Source organism: Lichenostomus cassidix, unplaced genomic scaffold, assembly GCF_008360975.1.
Source record: "Lichenostomus cassidix isolate B80296 unplaced genomic scaffold, HeHo_3.0 HiC_scaffold_44, whole genome shotgun sequence".
NCBI lineage: Eukaryota > Metazoa > Chordata > Aves > Passeriformes > Meliphagidae > Lichenostomus > Lichenostomus cassidix.
The window spans coordinates 282,423-308,934 of NW_028148053.1; the positions used below are offsets into that span (position 1 = coordinate 282,423).

General features: G+C 52.9%; 4 protein-coding genes and 1 long non-coding RNA gene across 6 annotated transcripts in view; 3 read left to right on the plus strand and 2 right to left on the minus strand.

Annotated features, from left to right (window-relative positions):
- The window catches only part of LOC146420166 (uncharacterized), an 11,608-nt gene extending 10,675 nt beyond the window's left edge, over positions 1-933 (minus strand). The window contains exon 1 of the mRNA XM_085048523.1: positions 859-933. Coding sequence (XP_084904649.1) covers positions 859-933 — 75 coding nt within the window. The remainder of the gene's footprint in view (positions 1-858) is intronic.
- LOC146420164 (serine/threonine-protein kinase pim-1-like) overlaps positions 1-26,512 on the plus strand; it is a 68,325-nt gene that overhangs the window by 35,858 nt on the left and 5,955 nt on the right. The gene's annotated exons all lie outside the window — the stretch shown is intronic.
- LOC146420167 (uncharacterized) lies at positions 4,458-10,315 on the plus strand. 2 transcript variants are annotated; one of them, XR_014849251.1, is made up of 3 exons: positions 4,458-4,563; positions 5,221-5,329; positions 10,200-10,315. It is a non-coding gene; the product is annotated as an uncharacterized LOC146420167 (long non-coding RNA). The 2 variants fall into 2 exon arrangements; XR_014849250.1 differs by lacking the exon at positions 10,200-10,315 and adding an exon at positions 5,864-5,989.
- LOC146420168 (serine/threonine-protein kinase pim-1-like) lies at positions 14,445-20,073 on the minus strand. Its single transcript, XM_085048524.1, has 6 exons — positions 20,032-20,073; positions 16,603-16,653; positions 16,028-16,394; positions 15,242-15,418; positions 14,834-14,987; positions 14,445-14,596 (listed from the first exon to the last, which is right to left on the minus strand). The coding sequence occupies exons 1-5, from the start codon at positions 20,071-20,073 to the stop codon at positions 14,881-14,883; spliced, it is 744 nt and encodes a 247-aa protein (XP_084904650.1). The 3' UTR covers positions 14,445-14,596; positions 14,834-14,880.
- On the plus strand, positions 22,426-24,855 carry LOC146420169 (inositol 1,4,5-trisphosphate receptor-interacting protein-like 1). Its single transcript, XM_085048561.1, has one exon. It carries the CDS (start codon positions 22,496-22,498, stop codon positions 23,969-23,971), a length of 1,476 nt encoding a protein of 491 aa, XP_084904687.1. The 5' UTR covers positions 22,426-22,495; the 3' UTR covers positions 23,972-24,855.

Here is a 26,512-nt window from a genome sequence, read left to right on the forward strand (position 1 = left end):
GGTAGTAACTGGGATTGTGCTGGGGGGAACTGGGACCATGCTGGAGGTAACTGGGGGCAAGTGGGAGTGACTGGGGTCCTGCTGGGAGAGACTGGCATCATACTGGACTCATCCTGGGAGTGACTGTGACTATGCTAGGGACAACTGGGAGAAATGAGGACACACTGGGAAAAAGAGGGAGGAACTGGGAGCAACTGGGACCGTGCTGGGGGCAAATAGCATCATAATAGGGGAACGACTGGGAGTGACTGGGTTCATACTGGGAGCAACAGGGATCCTGCAGGGACGGAGGGGAAGTGACCAGGATCATACTGGGAGTTACTGGGCTCATTCTGGGAGAAGCCACTTGCAGAACCCGGGAGTTCTGAATCCCTTTCCTGGCCATCCCGCCCCTCCAGCCCCCAGATTCCCCCGCCGGGGGTCCCAGCAATCCCAGGCACTCCCCCTCGCAGACTCCCCGCTCCGAACTTCTGGGGGTCTCCTCTCCCTGGGGTTCTGAAGAGAAGCCGCGGCTCCAGGAGGTCCCCAAAACCGGTGTGTCCCCAATCCCGCCCCGGTCCGGCGCGGTCACCACGTGGCCCCGGGCAGAGCTTGGTGGCCCCGGGCAGAGCTTGGTGGCCCCGGGCAGAGCCCAACCCCCACCGCGGGGAAACCAGCATCCCCCCGCCCCCCATCGGGGCTCTGCCGGCACCGCCACCGGGACCCCCAAAAACACCTCCCGGGGAACCCCCCATGTCCCCCCGAGGGGCATCTGCGGCTCGGCTTTGGAGTCCCGAAAACTCCAAACATCCCCCCAAAAAAACCCCAAACCCAGGGATCCCTACAGATATTTGGGGCGAGCTCTCCCTCCCCGCTCACCTGCGGGATGAGGCGGCGATGGTCCAGGGGGGCTGCGAATTCAGGGAATCCCACACCGCGTGGCTCCTTCCCCATCCTCCTTTGTCCCTCCTGTCCCTTCTCTTCCTCCCGCTCCTCCCGCTCTGTCTCTCCTCCTCCTTCTCCGCCCTAATCCCACCTCCTTCCCCCAATCCCTCCTTCCGCTCCTCCTCCTCCTCCTCCCGCCTCCTCCTCCGCCGTTGCCGAGTCGCTCGCAGGCCGCGGGAGGAGCGGGGATGCAGCCGGGACAGCTCGGCATGGGCAGCGCGGGGCTCTCGGCTGCTCCCAGCCGGAAGGGGGTGAGGAGAGGGGCTGGGGAGCTTTGGAAGGGGATTTTTTTGTACTGAATTCTAGCCTGGCTGGATCACCACAAAATGTCACTTTTTATATGTAAATGTAAGGAATCAGTCCTGTGTGAAATTCTGGGATGGGAAGACCTTCCCTATGGTTTGCTGGCTCTGGAGTGGGCTGAGGTCAGAGCACTGTGTGAGCAATGGGGAAGTTGGTTAAAAGCAGCTGAACCGCTGGATGTATTAAAGTGCATCCAAAAATTGTGTTTTGAAATAGGAAAAGAACTTGTGGGCTACGGAAGATGAGGATGAATTCTGTTAGCAGCATACTGGAAACAGCAGCAGCAGAATTAACAACTGTAGTTGGAATGCTCCTCCATGGAGTGACAGAAGAAAGTTTTCAGAACCCCATGTCAGGCTCTGGGGATCGATCTGGTGGAACATCCTGTGGGGGAGGCTGTGGCACTGGGGGTCAGGGGGGACCTGGGGGGACAGGGGACCCTGCTGTGCACGAGCAGCGTTGGAATTGTCTGGGGGAACTGTGAGGGGGACTGGGGTGGAGTGACCTCCCCAGGGACCTCACACAGCCCCCAGTGATGTCACAAAGCAACCTGTGATGACAGAACCACTCTGGGATGTCACAGTTCACGATGTGATGTCAAACAATCTGCCCTTGGGTGTCACACCAGCATTCTGTGACATCACAACCTGCTCTGTGATGTCACAACCCAGCTGGGATGTCACCCAGCAGCCCTGTGATGTCACAACCCAGTCTGTAATGTCACAGCCTTCTCTGTGACATCACACAGCCTGTTCCTTGATGTCACAGACAACTCTGTGATGTTACAAAGCCACACTGTGATGTCACAGCCTGCTCTCTGATGTCAGACAGAGCCATCCTCTATGATGGCAGAGTCTGCTCTGCAACCACACAGCCCTCTTTGTGATGTCACAGCCCACTCTGTGGCACAGCCTGCTTCATGATGTCACATCACCACCATGGGACATTACATCCTGCCCTATCATGTCACACAACCGACCAGTGATTTCACAGCCCAGTCTATGATGTCACAGCCCTCTGTGACCTCACAGCCAACCTGGGATGTCATAGAGCCACACTGTGATGTCACAGTGAGCTCTGTGATGTCACACAGTCCCCTCTCTGATGGTGTAGCTGCTCCATGATCTCACATAACACTCTGTGATGTCATAGCCCAATGTGTGACCTCACACACCCCACTCTGTGATGTCACACAGCCCCTTTCTGACATCACAGCTGCTCTGTGGCTCTCTGACACAGCCCTAGAGGTGCCCATGGCTATGACACAGCCCCTCTGGGCCATGGCACAGCCCCTGCCAATGCAGAGCACCTGTGAGCTCTGGGTGTGCCCTGCTGGTGTCCCTGAGATGGCCTGGCAGTGCCCCAGCCCTGCTGGGCTGTGCACAGGAGCTGCTCCTGGGCAGAGCTGTCTCTCTGCAGCGCTGCCGCTTGCCAGGAGCTCCTCTGTGCCAGGAGCCCAGCCCAGCTCAGCAGCACAGCAACAGCACAGGGACTGGAATGACCCTTGTGGGGCTTTGGTGCTGTTTGCATCAGACTCAGTCCTTCAGAGTGTGTGCAAAAAACTTCTCAAGAACTTGAAGTGAGATTGAAACCCTGAAGTATCTTGTAGTGTTAATGAGTTCCACTGAGGGACATGACTGAGAAAGTGTCCCCAGGTTCCAGTGAGAGGAGAAAACTTCCTGCAGAAGTTGACTCTGTTAGGTCTTCAAGTAAAGACAATCCCAGGGATGGGTTTGCCTTTCTTGAGCCAGGACGGATCCAAACTCTCTTCCCCAACACATGTATCCTAGGCACCACGGGCACTTTATCCCCCTTCTATGGCCCATGGAGGATTGGATTGGATTAGGCAGGGCCAGCTGGGCTGGTGGAGCCTCATGTGTTCACTGATCAGTGGCCTTGGCTAAATTCATCTCCCAAAGTTTGAAGATCTCACCACCCATTGCTTTCAAGGTGGTTTTTAGCTTTCCCTTGCACTGTTCAGCTTTCCCAGGCTGGTGCCTGGCAGGGAATATGAAACACTCACTCAATCCTGTGCTCTCTGGCCCAGGTGTCCCTGGGGCTGTTCTGGAAATGATTCCCATTGTCTGACTCAATTCTTTCTGGGGGCTCTGTGCCCACAGGACTTGCTTTTCCAGGCCCAGGGTGGTGTTCTGGGCAGTGCTGTGAGGCACAGGGTGTGTCTCCATCCATCCTGGGGCTGTTCCCAGCACTGTCAGCAGTAGTGCTTGCCCTGGTGGCTCTGTGGCACTGTGATGTCATCCATCTGCCAGGTCCCCCCCCCAGAGTGGTATTTCCACCATTGTCCCCAACACCTGAGGGGCTTTTCCTGCTTGATCCCAGCACATGTTCTACAGTCATGGATAACCTGGAGATGCTGTCCATGGTTAAATCCACCCCTCAGTCATGAGTCCATCAGGAGGTTGCATCTCTTCCCTGATTACCTGAGGCACCACAAACCCATTGAGCCAGAAATATCTCACCCTTGTGTGGCCACTCCAGACCCTCCTGAGACACTTTAATCCTGGCAGCCCAATGCCCCTGTCTGTTGTTGTGATGCTCTTCAGTGCCCAACTTTGGGCACAGGAGCATCCACAGGAGGGACTTTCACAGCCACCTTCCCTACCCAGGCAGCAATGTCTTGCCCCAGCCCAGCAGCCCTGATGTGTTTCCCTCTGTGCTGCCAGTTGTCCTTTTCCCATCATTCCAGCCACCCCCACAGAGCAATTCCCACCATCCATGAGTCACAGCAGAGGTGCAGCACTGGCCATTTCTCTCACTCAGAGCTCTGTGTATGTTCCCAGTGTTGCAGTGACTGCAGCAAAGGGACACACCACAATGGGACATTTCCTGGTCAAATATAGACATAAAGAGTAGAAATCTGTCTGTGACTTGTGTTTTGGCCTCAAAGCTGCTGTGGTTTGCAGGGAGCTGCAGTGTGGCACAGCACACTGGGAGCTCTGGCTTGGGAGAAGGTGTTGGTGCCAGCTGGGCCAGGGAGCTGCAGGGTGTGGGGAATGAATCCCTCCTGGCCTCCTGCCCTAGGCTGACACTGTGGGGCCTCATGGAATCAAGGGGACCATTGTGACACTGTGGAACCCCATGGAACTAAGTGGCCATTGTGGCACTTTGTGGCTCCATGGACCCAAGGGAGCTTTGTGACATGATGGAACCTGATGCAACCAAGGAGACCATTGTGACACTATGGGGGCCTTTGGAACTGATCCTGAAATCAGCCAGACAAACTTACACAGCTTGAGTATTAGAAAGCAGCCATTCTTTATTGCAGTGCTGGTCACTCAGAGGTCATTTCCTCAAATCAAGTGCTCCGAGCATCAGGTGAACAGAGTTTTTATCACACACACTGATTACATATTCATCATCTATCCCTGCTTACTTTGTGTATATGTATTACTTTATTTATTTATTTGCTGTTTTGTTCTACTGTCCTTGATAAGAGTAAATGTTGTTGTGTTCCACTGTCCTTTTTAGGTGAGTAAAATGCTCTTCTGTTCTATTCTCCTGTCCTTATCAAGTCCCCCCTTTTCTTGAGACTAAGTTCCTGATGGGAACTGCTCTCTAGATCTATATTTCCTTTTCTAGCCTAAGGCGTTACAACAGCTACAACACCCAATCAGTGCAAACTAAAACCACACAACAGTTATTATGGTGAGGATTATAAACAGATGTTTTAACCAAGTTTAGCTGGGTACCCATGAAGTAAGTTTGGTCCAGATTTCTTCAGATCTCCAGGAGGTACCATCTTGAGCTGTGCATTGTAAAAAGTTGTCAATAGAACTTGGAAAGGTCCCTTCCACTTTGGCTGGAGTGGAGCAGCTCCCCAGTCTTTCAAGCAGACCCAATCTCCTGGTTGGAACTCGTGCCCTGGTGTGTCAAATCCCCTCGGTCTGGAGATCTCCACTGCTCACTGCAAATCCTGTAAAGTTTTACAAAGAGAAATGAGGTAATTATTCAAATCAACCCCTCCTTTTACAGGTTTGTTTCCTGGAATGTGGTACTTGGTAGGGTCGACCATAGAGCAGCTCATGGGGGCTGATTTTGCTGGTGCCCCACAGCTGAGTTCTGCTTTGAAGTAGAGCAGCAGGTAAGGCTTGGCCCCAGGTCAAGGAGATTTTGTTACATATTTTATCCAATTGCAATTGGATGGTATAATCAATTTGCTCTACTTTGGCACCAAGGGCTGTGAGGAGACACCTTGTCCTGAGGCCCTGGGGCCTCCTGGCACAGCCCCAGCAAGGCTGGGCACTGTCACCCCCTTGTCCTGCCCTCAGCATCCCCACCCCACATCCCAGTGCCTCAGCACAGCCCTGAGCAAGGCAGGAGGGACAGGATCTGCCTTCCCCAGGGCTGGGGCTCAGGCCTTGGCCTTTCTGCTGCCTCCACCCAGCCCAGGCTGTGCTCAGCACCTGAGCTGCCTGCACAGAGCCTTTTCCTCCCTGCACTCCTGGCCTCAGGGATCTGCTGGAAGGAGTCCCTGGGGAGCCTTTGTCAGGAATGGCCCTGGGGGCTCCTTCATGCTCCCAGGGACTGCAGGTTTTGCAAAGGGCTTTGGGTTTTTCTTTCCCTTGGAGTCTCTGAGAGCTTTGTGCAATCCTGGCCTCCAATTCTCTCCTCCAAGGAGTCCACGAGGAGCCTGTGTTGGGGATGGACCTCAGTGGGAGCCATGAATGCATCGAGACACTTTGAGTTTTTCCTCTGACTGATGGAAAGTTTTGTGCAATCTCCTCTCATGACCAAAGGTTCAAGGGCTGAGCTCCAAATGCACCATGGGGCTCATTAGGATCAAGCAAATCCTAACAAACCATGGCTCTACCTTGATTTCCCTCTACTCTACTGTAGTTCATTAGGAAGGTTTCCTACTACTGTTATGGAGAAATATTTCAAAGAGCTTCTAAGAAAGATGCAGTCCTATTTTAAAGGTTGTATTTTTTTTCTGTTTTCTTTAGAGAAGAGGTGATTGCAGCATTCTGTGGTTGATATTGATCCAGGGTCTGTCCTAAGGAGGTGTGGCCTGGTCAGAGAAGCTGTGCCTTGAGGCCTGACACAGTGTGGACAATCTTGCTCCATATTCCCAACCCCATCCTGTCTTTTCTCACTCACCTGGGACCTGCTTTGCTTACACAACTGGCTGCACTCAAGCAAAGAGGGGTTACTTCTTTTATTTCTTGAAGCAATCTCAAGCTCCTGAGTTTCCCCACTGAAACCAGACACCCTCCTCAAGTGTGTGCCAAGCCCAAGCTGCCACCAAGGAGGTTCCCCTTCCCCAAAGCAGAACCATGCAAGGAATGTTTTAGACACACAGGAAGTTCTTCAATAAACCCTAATCCAGGGTTCAGTGAAGGCAGAATTAGAGCAACTGCTGAAGGGCAGATAGGCTTTGAACTCCTTGCAGCTCAAAGCGCCAAGGGGATTGTTGAGAGGTGTGTGAGTGAGCCAAGAGTGAGGGGAAGGGAAATGCAGAGAGCCCTGGAAGTGCTTGTGTGCAGACAGGCTGCTGGGAAGGGCACTGCAGCCCTGCCCTGGGCCAGCTGTGATGCTGGATTCTTATGCCAACCTGCACTGGGCCACTGCAAGGGGCTGTTGCCATGGCCACTTCACTGACCTCACGGCAGCAGCCCATTGCTCGGGGCTGGTGTCACTGCCCAGAGCCACAGGGGATCCATGGCTGGGGTTTGTGCCATGGCCACCTGCCCTGTGCCGCGCTGGCTGGGCAGGCGCCGCGGAACCAGCAGCAAAGCCCAGTGCCAGGGCCAAAGGCCAGGTCAGCCTGACAGACAGGGTCAGTGCTGGGGACTGTTTCCATGGCAACCATCGCTGGGACACCACACCTGGGTCACCTGTCATGGCAGTTGCCATGGAAACCCCTTGGAGGGACTGATGCCAGGGACACTTGCACTGAGACACTGCTGGGCTTGGGTGCCATGGCAACCACCATAGGGCATCATTGGTCCAGAGGTTGCCATGGCAACCAGCACAGAGCCCCCTTCCTACTCTCCAAGGCCAGGACAACCTGCAGGAGACACTTTGCTGAGGTTGGGTCCATGGCAAACAACCTTTGCCCTGCTGGGATGGGGATTGTCACGGTCAGAAAGGAGCCTGTGGAGCCGTGGTGATGCTGGATGGCCATGGGGTGCTGCTTTGGGTGAGGCAGAGGGAATTTCCTTCCCAGGGCTTCCTTGGGGCTGTGCTTTGGGGCTGTGCTGAGCACAGGGTTGATCACACACAGATGGTTTTGTTCTCACTGAGCTTGCACAGAGCCAAGGCCTTTCCTGCCCCTTGTCTGGCCACGCTGGGGAGGGGCTGGGGGTGTGGGGGAGGTTGGGAGGGGACACAGGGGGACAGGTGACCCCAACTGACCCTGGGGATATCCCAGACCACAGGACATCATGCTCTGTGTATAAAGTGGGGGGAAAAAGAGGAAGAGGGGACATTTGGAGTGATGGTTTTTGTCTTCCCAGGGAACACTTGGGCAGGAGGGGATCCTGTTTTGCTGGTGGTCAGGGTCAGCACCAAAGACACAGACACCAACTGAAGGATTGGCATAATTTATATAATTGGCATAATTTATATAATGCAAAAGTGCAAAGAATTACAAAAGGAGAAGCTCAGCAAAGCACATGATCATTAGCAAATTATCACAAAAGTAGAAGCTCATCAACAATGCACCCAATTATCACCACAAAAGAGTGCCTATACTGATTTAGAAAGATCCATCACCAGTTACCCTCAGACTTTACCATCACCCAGCCCCACACATCAGCTGGGGAAGCTGTCACAGCCAAGGGCTGCAGAGCCACTCTGGACACTGGGAATTCCTGCAGCTGTGTCCAGCCACAGGTGAGGCTCCAAGCTCGCTGTGAGAGGGCCCAGCTTGGAGAGTGCTGAACAAACAAACTGACAGCACTTCCAGTGCAGGAACAGCTGGATTCATTCTGCTGTTTGGTTTCTCCCAAAGCCTGGCCAGGGCTCAAGGAGGAACCAAGGGAGCTGACTTTGACCATACACCCCCAAAGAAAGCCAGATTTGGCCTTGTCTGGTTTCTAAATACTGAAAGGTAAAACCAGGTTTCACAATGAACAGCTAAAATGATCATTTTGGCAATAATATTTTGTTAATTAGCAGATACATATATAAATTTTGGTTGGAAGGTTCATCTAGAGATCACCCTTGGCTCAGGGCCTGTTGTTCAGGCCTTGGTAGTTCAGTAAGTCCATTGTAGATAAACTACAACCTTCATAACAATTCTTTCAATAATATAACCTTAGATTTAGGTATTAGGCATAAAGGCATAGCCCCTCGCTCTCCAATTAAATGCTCTTTAGGTTCATTACTCAGACCTATAATTGGCAATCCTTTTAAAACATGCCTCATTAGTTGCTATTCTCTATGTTATCTATCAGGTCTTCCTTTTTTCTTGAGACTCTCTCTCTTTTTAGACAAATCTGAATTCTCTATTTTCCAGGAAAAACTGTCACAACAACTCTAACATGGAATCATAACACACCAAGTGCACACACTGCAATGATTACAGTCACTGCCACAAATGCATTTCACAGCAGCCTCCAATTTGGCAGCCATGAAGCCAATCCCACCAGGGAGAATTTTCTTCTTTCTGCCACTCTTCTACTGTTCTTTCTATTGAGGTCATTCCTGACTGTTGGACTCCAAACCCATCACTGATACAAGTGCCACATTCCTGTCCTAGAATAGCACAGGTTCCTCCCTGGGCAGAAAGCAGATAATCCAAGGCCATGTGGTTCTGTAGAGCTCCCATTTGTGTTTCTTGGGGCACCTAGGATGTGCTATTCGGTATTTTAATAGCATCATTTGCTACTTCTTCTAATAATCAATTTAGCTCCTTAATGTAAACTTCATAGGATGAGGCAGCACACAAAGGGCACAGGGTGAACCAGAATCTTTGGCTTTCTGAAATCAAAGGCACTCTTTGGGTGGAAAATGTTCTCTTGGCCCCACCTCTTCCCTGTGGTTGTTGCCAAAGTACCCAAAAGGGTGGCACTGCAGCTGAGAGTGGGGTAACACTGACCCTGAGCAGCTCCAGCACCCCAAGCTCTATTGACGTTTTCAGTAATGCTAAACCATATAAATCCTTTCATATTTTGGCCTCTAACTATAACAGGGTAGGTTTCTCCTGAAGGGAAATCTTACTGAATCCTGTAAAACTGATCACTGTATTCTTTTGTTCCACAGTATAGTTTTCTCTAACTGTCCCTTCACTGTCTCCGTTACAAGTCAGAGCCCATTGAGAGAGTTCTGCCACCCCACAGGATGGGCCCTGCAAGGGAATCCCATTCCTCCCAACACTGATTGAGAACAAATCCAGCAATTAGTTACATTGAGTATTTTAGCTACCTTGATCTTTACATTTTCATAGGAATTCTTATGACTAATCCCTTGGTGAAACTCCAGAGGTGTTTCTGGCAAACAAAGATTCTGGTTGACTATCAAGATACATCTTATAGGCATAAGTAGTTCTTTAGTGACAAGTGACTTTTTCTTCAGTCTCATTCAGGTTAGGAACAATAATTCCATTGTCCATGGAGCTGGCTCCTTTTCAATTCCACAATAATGCCCCAAGGTCCTTTGCTGTTCAGCTTCACTGTGGTGTCTGTGGGTAACAAGGCTTGGTGGGGTCCTTTCCCCTTCGGCTGCAGAGCTGCCAGCTCCCAGTCCTTGAGGTGCTCCAGGCTCCTGGCTGGAATTCCTGTGGAAGGCACTCAGGGTCACATCAGCCTTCACATGGAGCCCTGTGGATCAGAGCATTTTCCAAAGGGAACGTTGGGGCAAACAGGGAGATTTGGTCTGGCAGGATCTGTAAAACAACATCCTATAACATCTGCTTGTTCTCCCATAGAACACTTGGCTGCAGGGACATATTCCCATTGTTCCTGCCCAGGTTTCAGGATTAAAACAGTGTTTTAATTTAATTTCCCCAGAGCTGTTCCTTCAGCTGGCTCACAAGGGCCATTTGGCCTCTGGACCCACACCTTGGCTCCATTATTAGGACTGCTGGATCCAAACTCTTTATCTCCACAGACAGTGGTGATTTGAGGTGGACCTTTTTTTTTTTTTTCCAAATGTCTTTAAAACCACAATGTCAATAATCATACTACCCTGTCATGGGGTTGAATAATTCAATTTTGTTCCCTATTGTTTAACAGAATTCAATTTCTCCTTGATAATCTGCATCAATTCCTCCTCCCATGACATGAACACTTTTCAAAGCCAAGCTGCAGTGAGCAGTTATCAAACCAAAGTGTCCTGGAGGAATCTGAATTCCTGTTTTGGTATTGATAACTCTCATTTGCTTCTGATTTATCCTCATTAAATCAAATGCATAAAGGTCCAGCCCTGCAGCTGCTGGAGTGGACCTCTAAGGGGTTCTCCATCAGGACACATTCCCATCTCCTCATTTTTTCAACTGTTCTTTTAACAACCCCTTCATCTGTTCAACAAGTCCTGCAGCTTGTGGACAGTCTGGTATATGAAAAACCCAGCAGCCTTAATCGCTTTATTTTTACAGTAACAGACAAAGCATTCCACATCACAGTATCACCAAACTCTATAAAAATTGCCAATTTCATCCCTTCCTCCTGTATTTATTGTAAACAATCTCACAATGTTTACCACTGACATTCAGGTCCTGGCCAATCATATTCTGTAAGGTATTTAGAGTTACATTCCTGAGCAGCCAAAGTTAACAAATGTCACCATTTTATATATATATATATAAAATTATGTTGTGATATTTATATTTATACTTATATTTATATAAGAATTTTTTCATTATATATGAAGTTTTTATTATAATATATATGCATAGAGTTATTATGTTATTATTATTTCACTTGCGCAGATGAATCTGAGCTCAAGATTAAAAACTCCTTCTGTCACTCCATGTGGGAGCATCCCACCAATGGTTCCTTTCGTTGGTGCTTTTTACAATATCCTGTTAACAAAATCCATGTATGTCTTCCCAAACACACAAGTTCTTTCCCTTTTTCAAAACGCAATTTTTGGACGCATTTTAAGACATCCACTGGTTCAGCTGCTTTTAACCAACTTCCCCATTGCTCACACAGTGCTCTGACCTCAGCCCACTCCAGAGCCAGCAAACCATAGAGAAGGTCTTCCCATCCAGAAATTTCAGACAGGACTGATTCCTTACATTTACATATAAAAAGTAAAAATTTGTTGTGATCTGGACAGACTATGCCAATTTTGTTTTGCCAGTGGGCAGGCCCAGCACCAAAGACACAGACACCAAATGAAGGAATCAGTGCAATTTCCTACAGTTCAGAGCAGCAAAGAATCACAACAGGAGAAGCTCAGCAATGCACCCAATCATTCCTACCAAAGATTGCCTGTAATGATTTAGAAAGATCCATCACCAGTTACCCTCAGACTTTACCATCACCCAGCCCCACACATCAGCTGGGGAAGCTGTCACAGCCAAGGGCTGCAGAGCCACTCTGGACACTGGGAATTCCTGCAGCTGTGTCCAGCCACAGGTGAGGCTCCAACCTCGCTGGGAGAGGGCCCAGCTTGGAGAGTGCTGAACAAACAAACTGACAGCACTTCCAGTGCAGGAACAGCTGGATTCATTCTGCTGTTTGGTTTCTCCCAAAGCCTGGCCAGGGCTCAAGGAGGAACCAAGATATTTGACTTTGACCATACAGCCCCAAACAGGCCAGATGTTGGATTTCATGGCCTTGTTTAGCTTCTAAATACAGAAAAGTCAATACATGATTCACTAATGAGTGGATACATCTATCACAATATTAATGAGCATGCATATTTTGGTAATGAGTGGATACAAAGATAACCTTTGGTTGGAAGGTTGATGGAGAAGTCACCTTTGGCTCAGGGCCTGTTGTTCAGGCCTCAGTCAGACCTCTTGTTCAGGCCTTGGCACTTCAGGGATGTGGTTTAGTGCTGGGCTGACAGTGCTGGGTGAACGGCTGGGCTTGATGAGCTCAGAGGTCTTTTCCAACAGAAAGGATTCTATAATTCCAGGATTTTATCTGCGCCATTCAGCTAGGTCCCTAGTAGCAGCATTAGTTTGCTCAGAAAGTTTCCTCTTGGTCAGCTCTTGAGGCCTAAGGCTTCAGCTCCTTTAGCTCCTGGTGCTAAGCTGCTCATGCTGAAGGAGATGACTCAGAGAGAAGAATACAGTTCATCCAATTCCTTCTGGACACTGAGAGGGGAGGGTGTGAAAACAGGAACATTGTTTGGTGTTGCCTCCTCTCTGCCCTTCACGCCTTTCAGTGCTCTGAAAGAGCCAAGAGCTTTCTTCAAGAGTGCAAGGAAGCAGCTGTTCCTTCTGCCAGGTGTGGCTCTCTCCAGTCTCTGCACTTGACTGCTTTTGTCCCTCTTGCTGTGCCCTCTGTTCCCCCTCTGCTCGCTGGCTGCTGCCCAGGACTGTGGAACTGGCCCAGATCAAGTGCTCGAGAGCCTCATTTCTCTGCCCTTGGAGCTGCCTGGGCACAGCAGCCTTTCCATCTGCAAGCTCCATATGGACAGGGAGTCCCCAGCTCCGTTCCTTGCACAACCTCCAGGAGCCCAGGGCCTGCCATCTCAAGTCCCTGCTGGCACTGAGGGCTCCCAGGTGCCTCAGGCTGCTGTGACACCACTGCAAACAGGAGGCAAGAGTGGCAGGGGCTGTGCTCAAAGTCACCTCCATTTCCTGCTGCTGCTGCTGCTGCTGCTGCTACTGCTGCTGTGGGGTCATTTGTCCAGCCCTGCCCCAGACTCAGGGATCAGCTCCAGGCCCTGCTGCTGCTCCCTCGGGATCAGCCACAATCTGCTTGTTGCTCTCAATGCCAGCAGAAGCAGTGGCTGAAGCAGCAGGTGCTGACAGTGCCCCAAGCCCCAGGGGCCAGAGGGAAGGGAGCTGCTTCACATGAGAGCCAGGAGCAAAGGGCATTTCTTTTTTAGGACATGTTCTCTGGTTTAAGAAAAAAAGAGGGTAAAGAAAAGAAAAAAATATAGATGAAACATGAAAGATAAAAACAAAACTCAGGTGTGTAGTGTAAAATCTTCTGTAACTTTTTATTAAGAGGTAACTGATCTTTTGTAAAAGAGAACTCAGTTATTTACTTTGTCAATGTGCTGATAGCATGGATCTATCTTCCTGACCCTCAGCAGCCTTTTTAATAGATTTTGGGGTTTGTTTCTAATATTATGTTATTTTAAATTCTGGTCGAAGCAATAAGAAATTGCTTTTTGCCCTGCCATCTCCAGGCAGGACTGGGAATCTAAATTCTGCTGATCACCTTCTCATTAAGAAGATGCCCTTCCTTCTCACCCTGTGAATGAGCTGTACATTCCCTCTGAAATTGTCAGTAGTTTCATAAATATGCAAAGTCCCACTTACAGCTTTTTGCTCTGGTTTGGAAGTGGAGAAGAGCAATTCTTCATTCACCAACTCCAGACTGCACTGCCTTAGGAACACAGCCCACTCGCTAGGTTTGACTCACTCGTGGCATTCTAGAGGAGGAAGAAATGCAATTGCACAATTCCAACCCAAAAGGAGTGAAGGGTGGGACAGACAAAACATCCTGTGGAGATACAGGCGTTCTGCTGGGACTGTGGAGTGTTTGGGTTCTGGCCAATTGGATGTGTATCCCTCACTGCAATCTCTGGGCCTGCAGGAGAGTCTCACTCACCTGCACAAGCAGAAAGCTCTGTCGCTGTGCTCAGAACAGGCTCGTCTGATGCAGAGCTGTCAGAGCAATGGGAGGGCAGAGCAGACCCAGCCGTGCCCAGGGCTGAGCTCCAGCAGAGCCCTGGCAGAGCCCAGAGCAGCCTCAGCATCTGCAGAGCTCGGCTGGAAGGAGAGAAACCAGAAACTGCCCATCAGCTGAAGGCTCCTGTCCCCCTTGTCCCAACTGCCCGCAGCGCCCAGGCCATGCTGCCTGAGCTCAGAGCTGTGCCCAAACCTCCCCATCATTGCTGCCTCTGGGAGGAGAGCAGGAGGGCAGGACATGTGCCCAGCCTCCAGCCAGCCATGGCAGATCCACCTCCTCAGCAGCTGCCCAGAGCCAAAGAGCAGCTTGGCAACCAACGGAATAATTCTTTACATCCACCCTAGCAAAGAGGGGAACTTTGGTGCCCAGCCAGGCTGTGCAATGCCCAGAGCATCCCCTGGTTGGGGACTCACCTGCACATTAGGTCTGGAGTGTGTCTTTGCAGAAGGTGCCAGAATCGAAGTCAATCACCTTCAGCTGCAGATGGCCAGGTCGAGGAAGAGATACTAATCCTTGAAGTTGTCCTTGACGTCTCCAGCTGCAGCCCATCTGGTCCAGCTTCTCCAGGGGCTCCTTCTCCTTCCCTGGAGGTCAGAGCAGGCTGTCAGTGTTCTGCTCAGGGCCCCAGACAACAGTGAACCAGACAAGCAAAACCAGGGTGGATGGTGGCCACCAGTGCTTGCCAGAGCACATCTCCAGCTCAGCTCCAGCACAAGAGCTGTGAGTTCCCTTCTGATGATCCCTGCTCAGAGCTACAAGCAGGTCAAAAAACATCTGGTTTGCTTTGCTTCTAATTACCAAGAAATGTGTGGAACTGTTACCTGCCAGGCCCCTGGATCAAACTGTGCACATGGATCTCTCCCATCTTCTAGGGCAGATGAACACCCTGCATCCACGGATCGCTGAAGAGTTCTTCCAACGATGGCCTGTCCAAGGGTTGCATGGACAAACATCTCTTAATAATATCTTGGCACTCTGAGGAGAGAAACCAGAAACTGCCAATCAGTTGGAGAAGGCTCCTACTTTTTCCTCCCCGTTCCCGTGCCCAGGCCATGCTGGGTGTGCTCAGAGCTCAGCCTAAACTTCCCCAGGGATTCTTTATTTTGGAGGAGAGCAGGAGAGCAGGACATGTGCCACCTTCTCAGCAGCTGCCAGAGCAGGATGCTCATGAGCCTGCTGCTCTCTCCCAGCACTGGTATTCCCTCTATGCCATAGAGATCAGGATCTACCTTGAGAGAGCTGTCGTGGGAACAAGATCTGCCCCCAGATGATCTCCCGGCCCCTCCTGAATGGGTGCTTCCCGCAGACCATCTGGTACAGCAGGATACCCAGGGACCAGACTGTTGCTGCCTCGCCGGTGTAGCATCTGAGCTGGGTCCATTCTGGTGGGCTGTAGGACAGGGTTCCTATGGAATACAGATGGAGTTCATCAGGGGATGCTGCTGCTCCCAGAGCCTCACCCCAGCATCCCTGGGCATGCAGGGGCTGCACCAGTGGCACACAGGGTGACCTGCTGCCCTCTCGCCAGCACCTGTGACTGGTGTACAAACTTGGGGCTGGAAACGAAGCCACTGGGGCTGGAAGAGGGCAGCAGAAGCCCTGGGAATGCCCAATCATGACATGCAAATGAAAAACCCACCCAGTGGTGGGGAAAAACCACTCTCCTCCCTGCCTGCATTGCCCCCATAAAACATTACTAAGCCAAGGCAAACAAGGGGAGTGGAGCAGTCCAAGCCCTTCCTCGCCTGCACACCAAACCAGCCAGGGCACAGGGTCTGACCCCCCTCACTGCTACCCCATGGGGGTTTTTGTCAGGCTGGCTGCCCCTGCCCCAGCCCCAGCCCAGGGCAGAGTGGATGCTGAAGGCTTTCGGCAGGGCCAAGAGCTGGTCCTCCCACCCAAAAGCAACTTGGCTGAAGAAGCAATCCTATGACCTGCAGCCAATGGGGGAATCCCTGGTGCTACACCCAGGCTGGGCCATGAGGTGCCCAGGAGCAACCCCTGGGATGGCTCACCTGCAAATTTCGTGTAGACTGTGTCCTGGAGGAAGGTGCCAACGCCAAAGTCGATCAGTTTCAGCTGTTCAGTGCACAGGTCAACGATGATGTTGCGAGGTTTGATGTCTCGATGGAGGACCCCGCAGCTGGTGCAGTGCCGCACTGCCTCCAGCACCTGGCAGAACAGCCCCCGAGCCTCCTCCTCCGGCAGGAACCCGCGAGCCAGGATGAAATCACGCAGGTCCTGACAGCGCTCCGGACGCTCCATCACCAACAAGAAGCTGGTGGGGAGCTCGAACCATTCCAGGAGCTGGACGACACCGTGGAACCCAGTGGACACCTTGTCCAGCAGCACGATCTCCAGGGGCGCACGGGTGCCATTGGGCTGCGGGAGGACCACGATGTCATCAGCAGGGCTGAGGCCATGCCAGGGCTCTGGGACCCCTCACCCAGCCCGGGATGCTCTGCGTCCCCCGCTCACCCCACACCCGCTCTAACTCCCTCGAGGCGTCCTGGCGGCTCCCACCCTGCTGGGCCCCGGCTTATCCCCGCCCGGCACGGCCCGGGCTCTGCCGCTGGCCCCGCTCACTCACCAACTCGCCCCAATAATGGATGCGGTTCCGGGACACACATTTGATGGCAACCTGCGAGAAAGAGAGAGCAGCGGGCTCAGCTCGCCGCCCGCCCTGCTGAGCCCCACCCTCCTCTGCCCTCCTCCTCCTCCTCCTCCTCCTCCTCCTCCGCCCGCTGCCAGCCCTGCCACTCACCGGGGCGCCGTCCGCCAGCCGCGTCCCCGCGTACACGCTGCCGAATCCTCCTTTCCCCAGCAGCTCGCCCAGCCGGTACCGCTCCTGCGGGGCCTCCTGCGCCTTCCCTGCGGGCGACACGCAGCCGTCAGCGCTCGGCCCGGGGCCAGACACGGCCCCTGACCGCCTGTGCACCGCCCCGGGCCGGGCATCCCCCTCTGAACGGGGCACGGGCGGCTCGGGGCCGGCGGCCGGACTGCCGAGCGGCGGAGCTCGGGCCGGGGAAGGAGCAACGGAGGCGGCGGGAGCGGCCGAGCCGCGTGTGTCCTCCGCGGGCCCCGGGAGGAGCCGGTAACGGGGCCGGAGCTGGGGTCGGGGCCGGAGCTGGGGTCGGGGTCGGGGTCGGGGCTGGGGCCAGGGTCGAGGCCGGGGCTGGGGCTGGGGTCGGGGTTGGGGCCGAAGCTGGGGCCAGGGTCGAGGCCGGGGCCGCGGTCGGGGTCGAGACTGGACCCTGCGTCGGGGCCGGGGCCAGGCTCGGGACAGGCGGAGCCAAAGGGTGGCGATGCTGCCCCAGACCCAGCCACTGATGCCCGCCCAGCAGCGCCACAGCCACGATGGCGAGAGCCGGGCGGAGGCGAGAGCGCGGCGGGACGCCCAGGCGCGGGGAGGGGGCAGCCCCGGCCGGGGCTGGGGGCGAGCCTGGGGCATGGCCCGAGATGGCAGGGGGAGAGGGGCACCGGGAAAGGAGGGGACGCAGGGAAAGGGACAACGGGAGAGGCTGCGGGACAGGGGGAGAGGGAGAGGACAAGCGGGAGAAAGGGAGGGAGAGGGTCGTAGAATCTCTTCTTTCGCTTCTGCTGTCGCTGCTGCTGCCGCTGTCGCCGCTGTCGCCGCTGTCGCCGCTGCAACTGAAGCTCCGGGGCCGTTTGTCCGAGTGGCCGTTTGTCCGAGTGGCCGTTTGTCCGTTCCCCGCTCGCCCCCGCGCGCCCCACGGCCGAGCCCCGCGCGCCCCCGGGGGCAGCCCCTGAGTCTGTCCAAACACGGGAACTTTGCCGTGTTCAGCCCACATCCAGAGCCTTGACTGCTGCACAGTGGCACAGCAATCCCCTTGGCTGCTGTTGTGCATTGTCCCTGCTGAGGGTCAAACACTAGCAGAGCACATTCCCTGTCTCTAGAATTCATTCCCAACCCAAGCACTGCACTTATGTCTCCTGCATTGCTTTCCAAACAGAACGAGGGAAGACAAACTATGTTTAACTCATAGTATTTCAGGGAGTCTAAAACTTGCTAAGCCATAGATCTTCGAGGTGAGATCCTATTGCAATTAGTGGCATGGAGAAGTAGTGCAACATGGAAAGGGGAGCATAGAAATAAATAGAGGAAAACATCGTGGATTGTTTCTTTACATTTTCATTTCACTTCTTGAAAGCTGTTTCAGTTTTCTAGGAATCTTCTCCACAGTCCTGTTTGCTCTGTTCACGAACCTTTCCTGGAGGGAATGAATTGCAGGGATTATTGGGCTGTGCTGGCCCTGGCCGGGTGCCAGGTGCCACCAAAGCCACTCTGTCACTGTCCTCACAGTTGCAGGACACAGAACTCAGGAGGAAAGGCTCGTGGGCTGGGATAAGGGCAGGGAGAAGTCACTCACTGGTCACTGTCACAGGCACAACAGACACAAGTTAGGGAAATTAAGGGAATTGAATTCCAAGCAAATCACAGTATGAGAAGGAGAACTAAAACAAACCCTAAAAAACCACCTTGCTCACCCCTCCCTCCTCCCAGGCTCCCAGCCTCCTCCTGCAGCTCCTCTGCTCTCTCTGCACTGGAAATATGTCATCAGCCACAAACTTTGCTTTTGCCTCATCCCAGGATCTCTTGCCGGAGAGGAAGAACTTTCTCCAGCAGAAATTTAGAGCACAGCAGCATTTGAGGCTCAGGGTGTTTCTCCTGCAGCTCCTTGTAGGTCTCCTCTTCCCATGCTGGGTCTCCTGCACCACAGAACTCTGCCAGCTGCAGCTTTGCAAACATCAGCTCAAGGTCTGGATGTTCCTGAACAGTTTGCTCGAGGTCCTTGGGGGCTGCATCCAATGCATTCTTCTTGTCTTCCCCCTTTGCATGGAGCCAGTGGATCTGCTGGCCCCTGGCCAGGGCCTGGCAGAGCAGGTGGAACCTGGGTCCTGCTGCAGGAGCTGGGGAGCTCCAGGACTCGCTCTGGCCTCTGGGGCAGCCACAACACAAGCCGTTGCCAGCCAGGAGCCGAGGGCTCCGTGTAGCTCTGCAGGACCTTGTCCCTGGGGCTCGTCTGGATCAGCGCGGGCAGCTGGGCTGCACTTGGCTCCGTTTGTGTCCCTGCTTCCCCTGGGACAGCAGCTGCCCAGCGCCCAGGGGACAGCAATGGCACCGGGGCAGTTTGGGGTGAGGTTCACTGTCTGTGCCTGGCATAAATCCTAAACCCTTCCCGAAGGAGCAGAGAGTGCTGACAGAGCACAGGATGCTCTGCTGAGCACGGGATGGACCAAGGGTGATGTGAGACTAAGGCGGGATGGGAGTCAGAAATAAAAGGAGGAAGAAGAGCAGGAGAATAAACCGGCAGGAGAGGAGGAGGAGGGACAGAGAAGGAGGATGAAGAGCAGGTGGGGAGGAGGGATGGAAGAGGGGAAGCGGGAGGAAGAGGAGGGATAGAGAAGGAGCAGCACGAGAAGCACGGGAAGGAATCACCACGTGCGTCTGTTGTTCTCTGTGTCCGCAACCCTCGGCCCGGGAGCATCGCCCCCCCCGGGGCATCCCGCAGGTGAGCAGGCAGGGGGAGCTGAGCCAAATATTTTGGGCAGTGCCCAGGGTTCTTTTTGGGAGGTTGGGGGGAGTTTTGGACCTTGTAGGACTCCAGCGCCGAGCCCAAAATATCTTTGGTTGATCCAGGGAGGGGTTTTTTGTTTGGGGTTGGTTTCTTTTTTTTTTGGCAGGAGAAGGGGAGGAGGCGGATGTTTGGATCTTGCAGGACTCCAAATGTGAGTCGCAAATGCCCCTTGGGGGGACATTGGGGAGTTCTCGGCACGCAGGTTTTGGGGTGATCCCAGTGGCAGCTGCCGGGGTGGGATGGGATAGGCCTGAGAAGGGTGAGATGTGGATTGGGGTGTGGTATGAAGTCTGAGCGAAGGGGATGGGTGGGATGGGGCCGGGATGAAGCAGCTGAAGGTTGGGGGTGATGAAGCCAGGGGACCCCACTCCTTAGGGGCTTGCAGGGTATCCGGCAGCTGTGAGGGAGTTTTGGGGTACCCCTGATCCTTCGGGGGTTGCGCTGGCAGCGGGGGGACACATGGCTCCAGCACCTCTGGACCTCACCTGCGCCCCCCCTCGCCCCCAGCGCCCCTGAGAGCGGAATTTGGGGAGGGGGGAGGTGGGGGGCGCCCAGGCCAGGCCCCCCTTGCTGTCCCGGCAACCGGGGGCTGGGAGCCCAAATGGAGCGAAATGGGGATTGGGGCCCTGTGCCCCAGCACTCGATCCCTGGAGCAATTCCCTGGGCTCTGGGGGAGGTGGATCTGCACTGGGGTTGTTCCCCAAGCCTCCTGTCCATCCCTGGGGCTGATTGGGGTGTTCCCCCCACCCAGCAGCTTGTGCTGCAGCAGCCATGGGGCAGAGGAGGGTGGGGAAGGGGGTTCTGGGGTGGGAGCAGAGGAGCAGCAGGAGGAAGAGAAGGGAGAGAAAAGGAGGGGCAGGAAAAGAAGAAGCAGCAGAACCATGAGATTTCACCACCCACTGTGTCTGCAGCACCCCTGGCTCTGGGATCATTGTCCCCCTGCATTCCACAGGTGACCAGAGAGGAGGAACTCACCCCAAATCTATCGGGGGGTCTCCGGGAAGGTTGGTTTGGTTTTTTTCTTGAAAGGATATTTAGAACTCACAGATTCTACAACTGAGCTCCAGACATCTTTGCATGTCCCTGGCAGGGATTTTTTGAGCCAAAGGGGATGTTTGGATCTTGCAGGACTCCAAAGCTGAGCCACAAATGCACCTTGGGGGAATATTGGTGGAGTCCATATGGGAATTGCCTGGTATCAGCAGGACCGAAATCTCAGTCTGCTGCGCCACGGCAGACCTGCCGAGGGGCTGTTTGCAAGGGCCTGCAGGGACAGCACCAGGGCCAGTGGCCTCCCACTGACACAGGGCGGGCTGAGGCCGCAGGTGTGGCACAAACTGTGGGCTCTGAGGCTGCTGAGGCCCTGGCCCACGCTGCCCACAGAAGCTGTGGCTGCCCCTGGATCCCTGGCAGTGCTCCAGGCCAGGCTGCTTGGGCCTTGGAGCAACCTGGGAGAGTGGAAGGTGTCCCTGCCCATGGCAGCAGGCTTGGAACAAGGTGATTGTTAAGGACCCTTCCAAGCCAAGGCGTTCTGTGATTCTGTGATCCCAGGGGCAGCTGAGCTTAATTTGTGATTAGAAACAGCTCAGCACTGCAAGTTTGCTTGAGTTCAAGGAGATTGTTCACCAGCCCAGATTCACAACTGGTGAGATTTACCAATACTAGAGGTCAGGCTGAGATCAATAAAATCTTACACGATCCAGATTCTGCAATTTTGCATTTTATTCAAGCAAGAGCAAAGCATTTGCAGGCTTGCCAGTGATACATACACTAACTATGGGACCGTTACTATGTGTCCCAACAGATAGTGACACTGCATATGGCTGCATTTCCATAGGAAAATATGGTATATTAGACATGATATGCATTAGACATATTTAAGAAATATATCTATGTAATAAAAATTTTGTCTGTCAGAAATTCACGGACTTCAGAGTGTTTGTATGTGTCATAACATATAGTGACACAATATATATGCTAAATTTATATTGGTTTAATATATTATTTATTATAATGATTTTCAGTGTTTAAATTTATACATTTTTGCTATATATTTGATTTTAAATATATGATTCTGGGTAATGATGTCATATTTAGATATAAATAATATTTTCTTGTATTTCAATATTATTTATTGTATTTTGTTTTGGATTAAATACAATATGTGTATAATATCTATTTTACAAATATGTCTTTTTAATAAAAGTCTTGCCTGTCATAAATGCAGTAACTACAGAGCATTAATATGTGTCACAGAAATCGCAACAGGTAGTGAAATTATACATGTGCTAAATCTTTTCATAAAATTAATGGAACTAATATCTATATAATATGTATCTATATGTACACCAGGGCCACTCGGATTGGCTGAGCTGGGCTGGGGACAAAGAGTGGGGCTGGCCTGGCTGTGATGCGCTGTGGCACCTGTGACATCACGGGGGATGTGTCACAATGGGGGCAGCTATAAAAGGCCCCAGCAGGCAACGCTGCCCCGGCAGAGCCCGGGCAAGCGGTGAGTGCTCACGTGGCAGGGAGGCTGGGCTGGACAAGGGCTGGGGCAGAAACGCTGCAGCCGGGGGTGGGTTCTCCCCGTGCATGCAGGGACAGCCCCTCACAGGGGAGCCTTGGGCAGGGCACGCTGCTGCTGCTGCTGCTCCTGGTGCAGCAGGACAGGCCTTGCTTCCTGCCAGCTCTCTGGGGCCCTTTCCTTCCTGCCCCCACATCCCTGTGATTCCCACCCCTGCTGCCTCCACTGCCACCTGCCTCCCTCCCAGCCCTACTCAAGGCCTTCTCTCTATCCTTCTGCAGACCATGTTTTTCTGGCACTTCCTTTTCTGGCTCTTAAAAACCCTCACTCAGTACCTCCAGCCTGTGGATGATGGCATGGATGAGGAGGAGCTCCTGCGCATGCAGGCACGTGTGAAGTACCTGGAACAGGAGAAGATTCGGCTGGAGCAAGAGTTGGAGCAGCTGAGACTGAAGCAGAGCGGCTCAGCCTGGGGAGACCTGCTGGTGTTTGACTTGCAGCACTGGCAGCTCTGGGCATTTGCTGGGCTCCTGGTCCTTCTTTTGGCAGTATGGTTTATCTGGAGGAAAAGGAGCCTGAGGAGAGAGGAGAACGAAGAACAAAATAATGGAGCAAATGAAGAAGACGATGCTGGAAATCAAGTCATGAATATTGCTGCAAATGACCAGAACAATAATGACGCCAATGAAGTCGAAGACCAGGAATCTGATGATATTGGAAGGATTCTAATGGAGCACCTACAGTGGCCTGTACAGGACCTGGAGACAGGCTGCGAGTGGACAACTAACCTGATGGACGATTTCATAAATTATGCTGGACGCGTCTTATCTAACACTTTCCACCCGATGCTGGAACGAGCCATTGGGGTTGGCAGTGCCTTCGAGGGTTGGAGTCCCCATGAGGAGGATGTTGTTTATCGCTTTCTTGTACCCATGACTCCTCCCCAAGGGCATTCCTTCCACCTGGAGATGTCCACTGCAAGGCAGAGACACGTGAGGATCTTCCGTGTCCGCGTGGAGCTGGAGTGCACCTGCACAAGGGAGCAGCAGGCTGAGAACATGCTGTGCTTCCTCCACCACCCCGAGGAGGAGCTGAGGAGGAATCAGGATCCCAGCCTCCTTCACACCCTCTGCACCGGCTCCTACCTCAATGTGCAGAAAACAGCCCGCTGGTTCTACGTCCTGCTGAGAGCAATCTGGCCAGCTTTGCCTCAGTCACACAACTGGCATTTAGTGCTGCTGCCCTACCCACGCTCCTGCCAATTCAAGGTGACCAATGGCAGAGAAAGCTTTCGAATTGAGATGCTGTTTGGGGTGCAGCGAGGCAACTCAGACATCTTTGTTAGCAGCCAGTCTAGAGAGCTCCTCACCCCAAGCACATGGTGGCCTGAGACCTACGCCGTGGCAGAGATCAAGTTCTTCAGGCACATCGCCAGGCAGGCTCCCCCTGACAGCTTGCACCTCAAGTGCCTACAGTTCTTCACCCGTCTTCAGCTGGGTTTCGGCTTTTCCACCTATACCACAAAGACCATTGTCATGTACATGCTGAACATTTTACCTGTGTCACAGTGGCGTAGGAGAGATTTTGTGAGACGACTTCTGGATATCAGTGAGGCCCTGCGCTCATATGTGGAAGTGAGACACCTCAACCACTTCATTGTGGGCAACCGGAGGCTTCCTGAGGAGATCACTTTGCCCCAGGATGTGCAAATGGCTAACTCACTCAATCTCTTCCATCACTTGGTGATGGATCTAGTTGCCCACTCCTACGCAAAGAGTAATTACAGGGATCTGCGACAGGCTCTTACAAGAATCCTTTACAGCTACAATTGAAAGAACACTTAAAGGAGAAGAGGATATGTGCAAAGACTCTGGCAAAGGCCCCACAGCCTCTCCTGCTGCCTCAGCAGATGGAGGGCCACCAGAGGGTTTTTTCTACCTCCTCCTATCATTCCATTTCCAAAACCAGTCACCCAGATCCACATGAAGCCCTACTTGCATGCGGCCTTTCCCACTCCTAAGAATGCAAATGAAGAGAGCACATGCCTTACACGCATGGCCAAAGTCACCAAACCCCACCTGTAACATGCAATTGTTCCAGCCCTTTAGGAAAGGCCAAAAATGACAGTATGAAGGAAGTGGGAATGTGGGGCAGAAAAAGACAAACAAACAGGGAAAAAACACTGAGAGGACAAACTAGCTCTGCTAGCCCAGGATTAGACAATGGACTGTGTCTCTCCTTGTCCCCGCAAGGGACACCTTTAGGTCAGCATTATACCAACTGTGTTGGAGCTGACCTTGAAATCTCATATATATAAGTACCAAGATTTTTTTATTTCCTGGATAAATATATATAATGTATACCTATGGTAACTATATGATAAAGTTAATAGAACTATTTTAAATAGTTTATTAGGTATCATAAATAATACCAAAATTCAGTCAAAGAAAACCATATACTAAAATGCATATTATCAAAAGTAAGAAATAGGTACTTAATCTATCATGATAAATATTAATTATAAATATTTGACAATGTAATTATGATTAAACAATAACAATATAGCACACATTTAGTGTTGGCACTATCTGTTGTGACACTTAAGAAATCTCTTAGTGCATTTATGTCCGGAAAGATCTTGATAAAATAGATATATTTATTCCATAGATGACAGCTATAGAATATATTAAATATATACTATTATTTTTTTTAGAAGTAAAGCTTGGATTGTCACTATCTGTTAAGACACATAGTAATGCTCTATAGTTAGTGCATTTATGACTGGCAAGCCTCAAACAGTTTTGCTCTTTCTTCAATAAACTACAATCATGCAGAATCTGGACTGTGTAAGATTTTATTGATCTCAGCCTGACCTCTACTATTGGTAAATCTCACAAGTTGTGAATCTGGGCTGGCGAACATTCTCCTTGAACTCAAGCAAACTTGCAGTGCTGAGCTGTTTCTAATCACAAATTGAGCCCAGCTGCCCCTGGGATCACAGAATCACAGAACGCCTTGGCTTGCAAGGGTCCTTAACAATCACCTTGTTCCAAGCCTGCTGCCATGGGCAGGACACCTTCCACTCTCCCAGGTTGCTCCAAGGCCCAAGCAGCCTGGCCTGGAGCACTGCCAGGGATCCAGGGGCAGCCACAGCTTCTGTGGGCAGCGTGGGCCAGGGCCTCAGCAGCCTCAGAGCCCACAGTTTGTGCCACACCTGTGGCCTCAGCCCACCCTGTGTCAGTGGGAGGCCACTGGCCCTGGTGCTGTCCCTGCAGGCCCTTGTAAACAGCCCCTCGGCAGGTCTGCCGTGGCGCAGCAGACTGATTTCGGTCCTGCTGATACCAGGTAATTCCCATATGGACTCCACCAATATTCCCCCAAGGTGCATTTGTGGCTCAGCTTTGGAGTCCTGCAAGATCCAAACACCCCCTTTGGTCCAAAAAATCCCTGCCAGGGACATGCAAAGATATCTGGGGCTCAGTTCTAGAATCTGTGAGTTCTAAATATCCTTTCAAGAAACAGAATCAAACCAACCTTCCCGGAGACCCCCCCAATAGATTTGGGGTGAGCTCCTCCTCTCTGGTCACCTGTGGAATGCAGGGGGACAATGATCCCGGAGCCAGGGGTGCTGCAGACACAGTGGGTGGTGAAATCTCATGGTTCTGCTGCTTCTTCTTTTCCTGCCCCTCCTTTTCTCTCCCTTCTCTTCCTCCTGCTGCTCCTCTGCTCCCACCCCAGAACCCCCTTCCCCACCCTCCTCTGCCCCATGGCTGCTGCAGCACAAGCTGCTGCATGGGGGGAACACCCCAATCAGCCCCAGGGATGGACAGAAGGCTTGGGGACCCCCAGTGCAGATCCAACTCCCCCAGAGCCCAGGGAATTGCTCCGGGGATCGAGTGCTGGGGGACAGGGCCCCAATCCCCATTTCGCTCCATTTGGGCTCCCAGCCCCCGCCCCCCTTCTCACCGCGCCCCCCGCTCACCCCGCGGCCTGGGGGACTCCCAGCGCCACCAGTGCCACCAGTAGGGCCCCAGCTGTCCCCACACGCTCTTCCCGTGCCCAGCGCCGGTTTTGCAGGTGCCCAGAGCCCCAAAGCAGCCCAAAGCGCTCTGCCCTGGGGGGTCCCCAAAGCGGCCCCGCCCCGCGCGGCACTGGCAGCACCAGTCCGGAGCAGTGCGCAGCGCGGGCGGGCGGCATCAGCCGTGCCGGGCAGGGCCGGGCAATGCCCGCGGGGCTCCCCCCGCACTCGGCCCCCGCTTGCCGGGAGAGCAAGGGGGGCCCGGCCTGGGCGCCCCCGACCTCCCCCCTCCCCAAATTCCGCTCCCGGGGGCGCTGGGGGCGAGGGGGACGCAGGTGGTGTCCAGAGGTGCCGG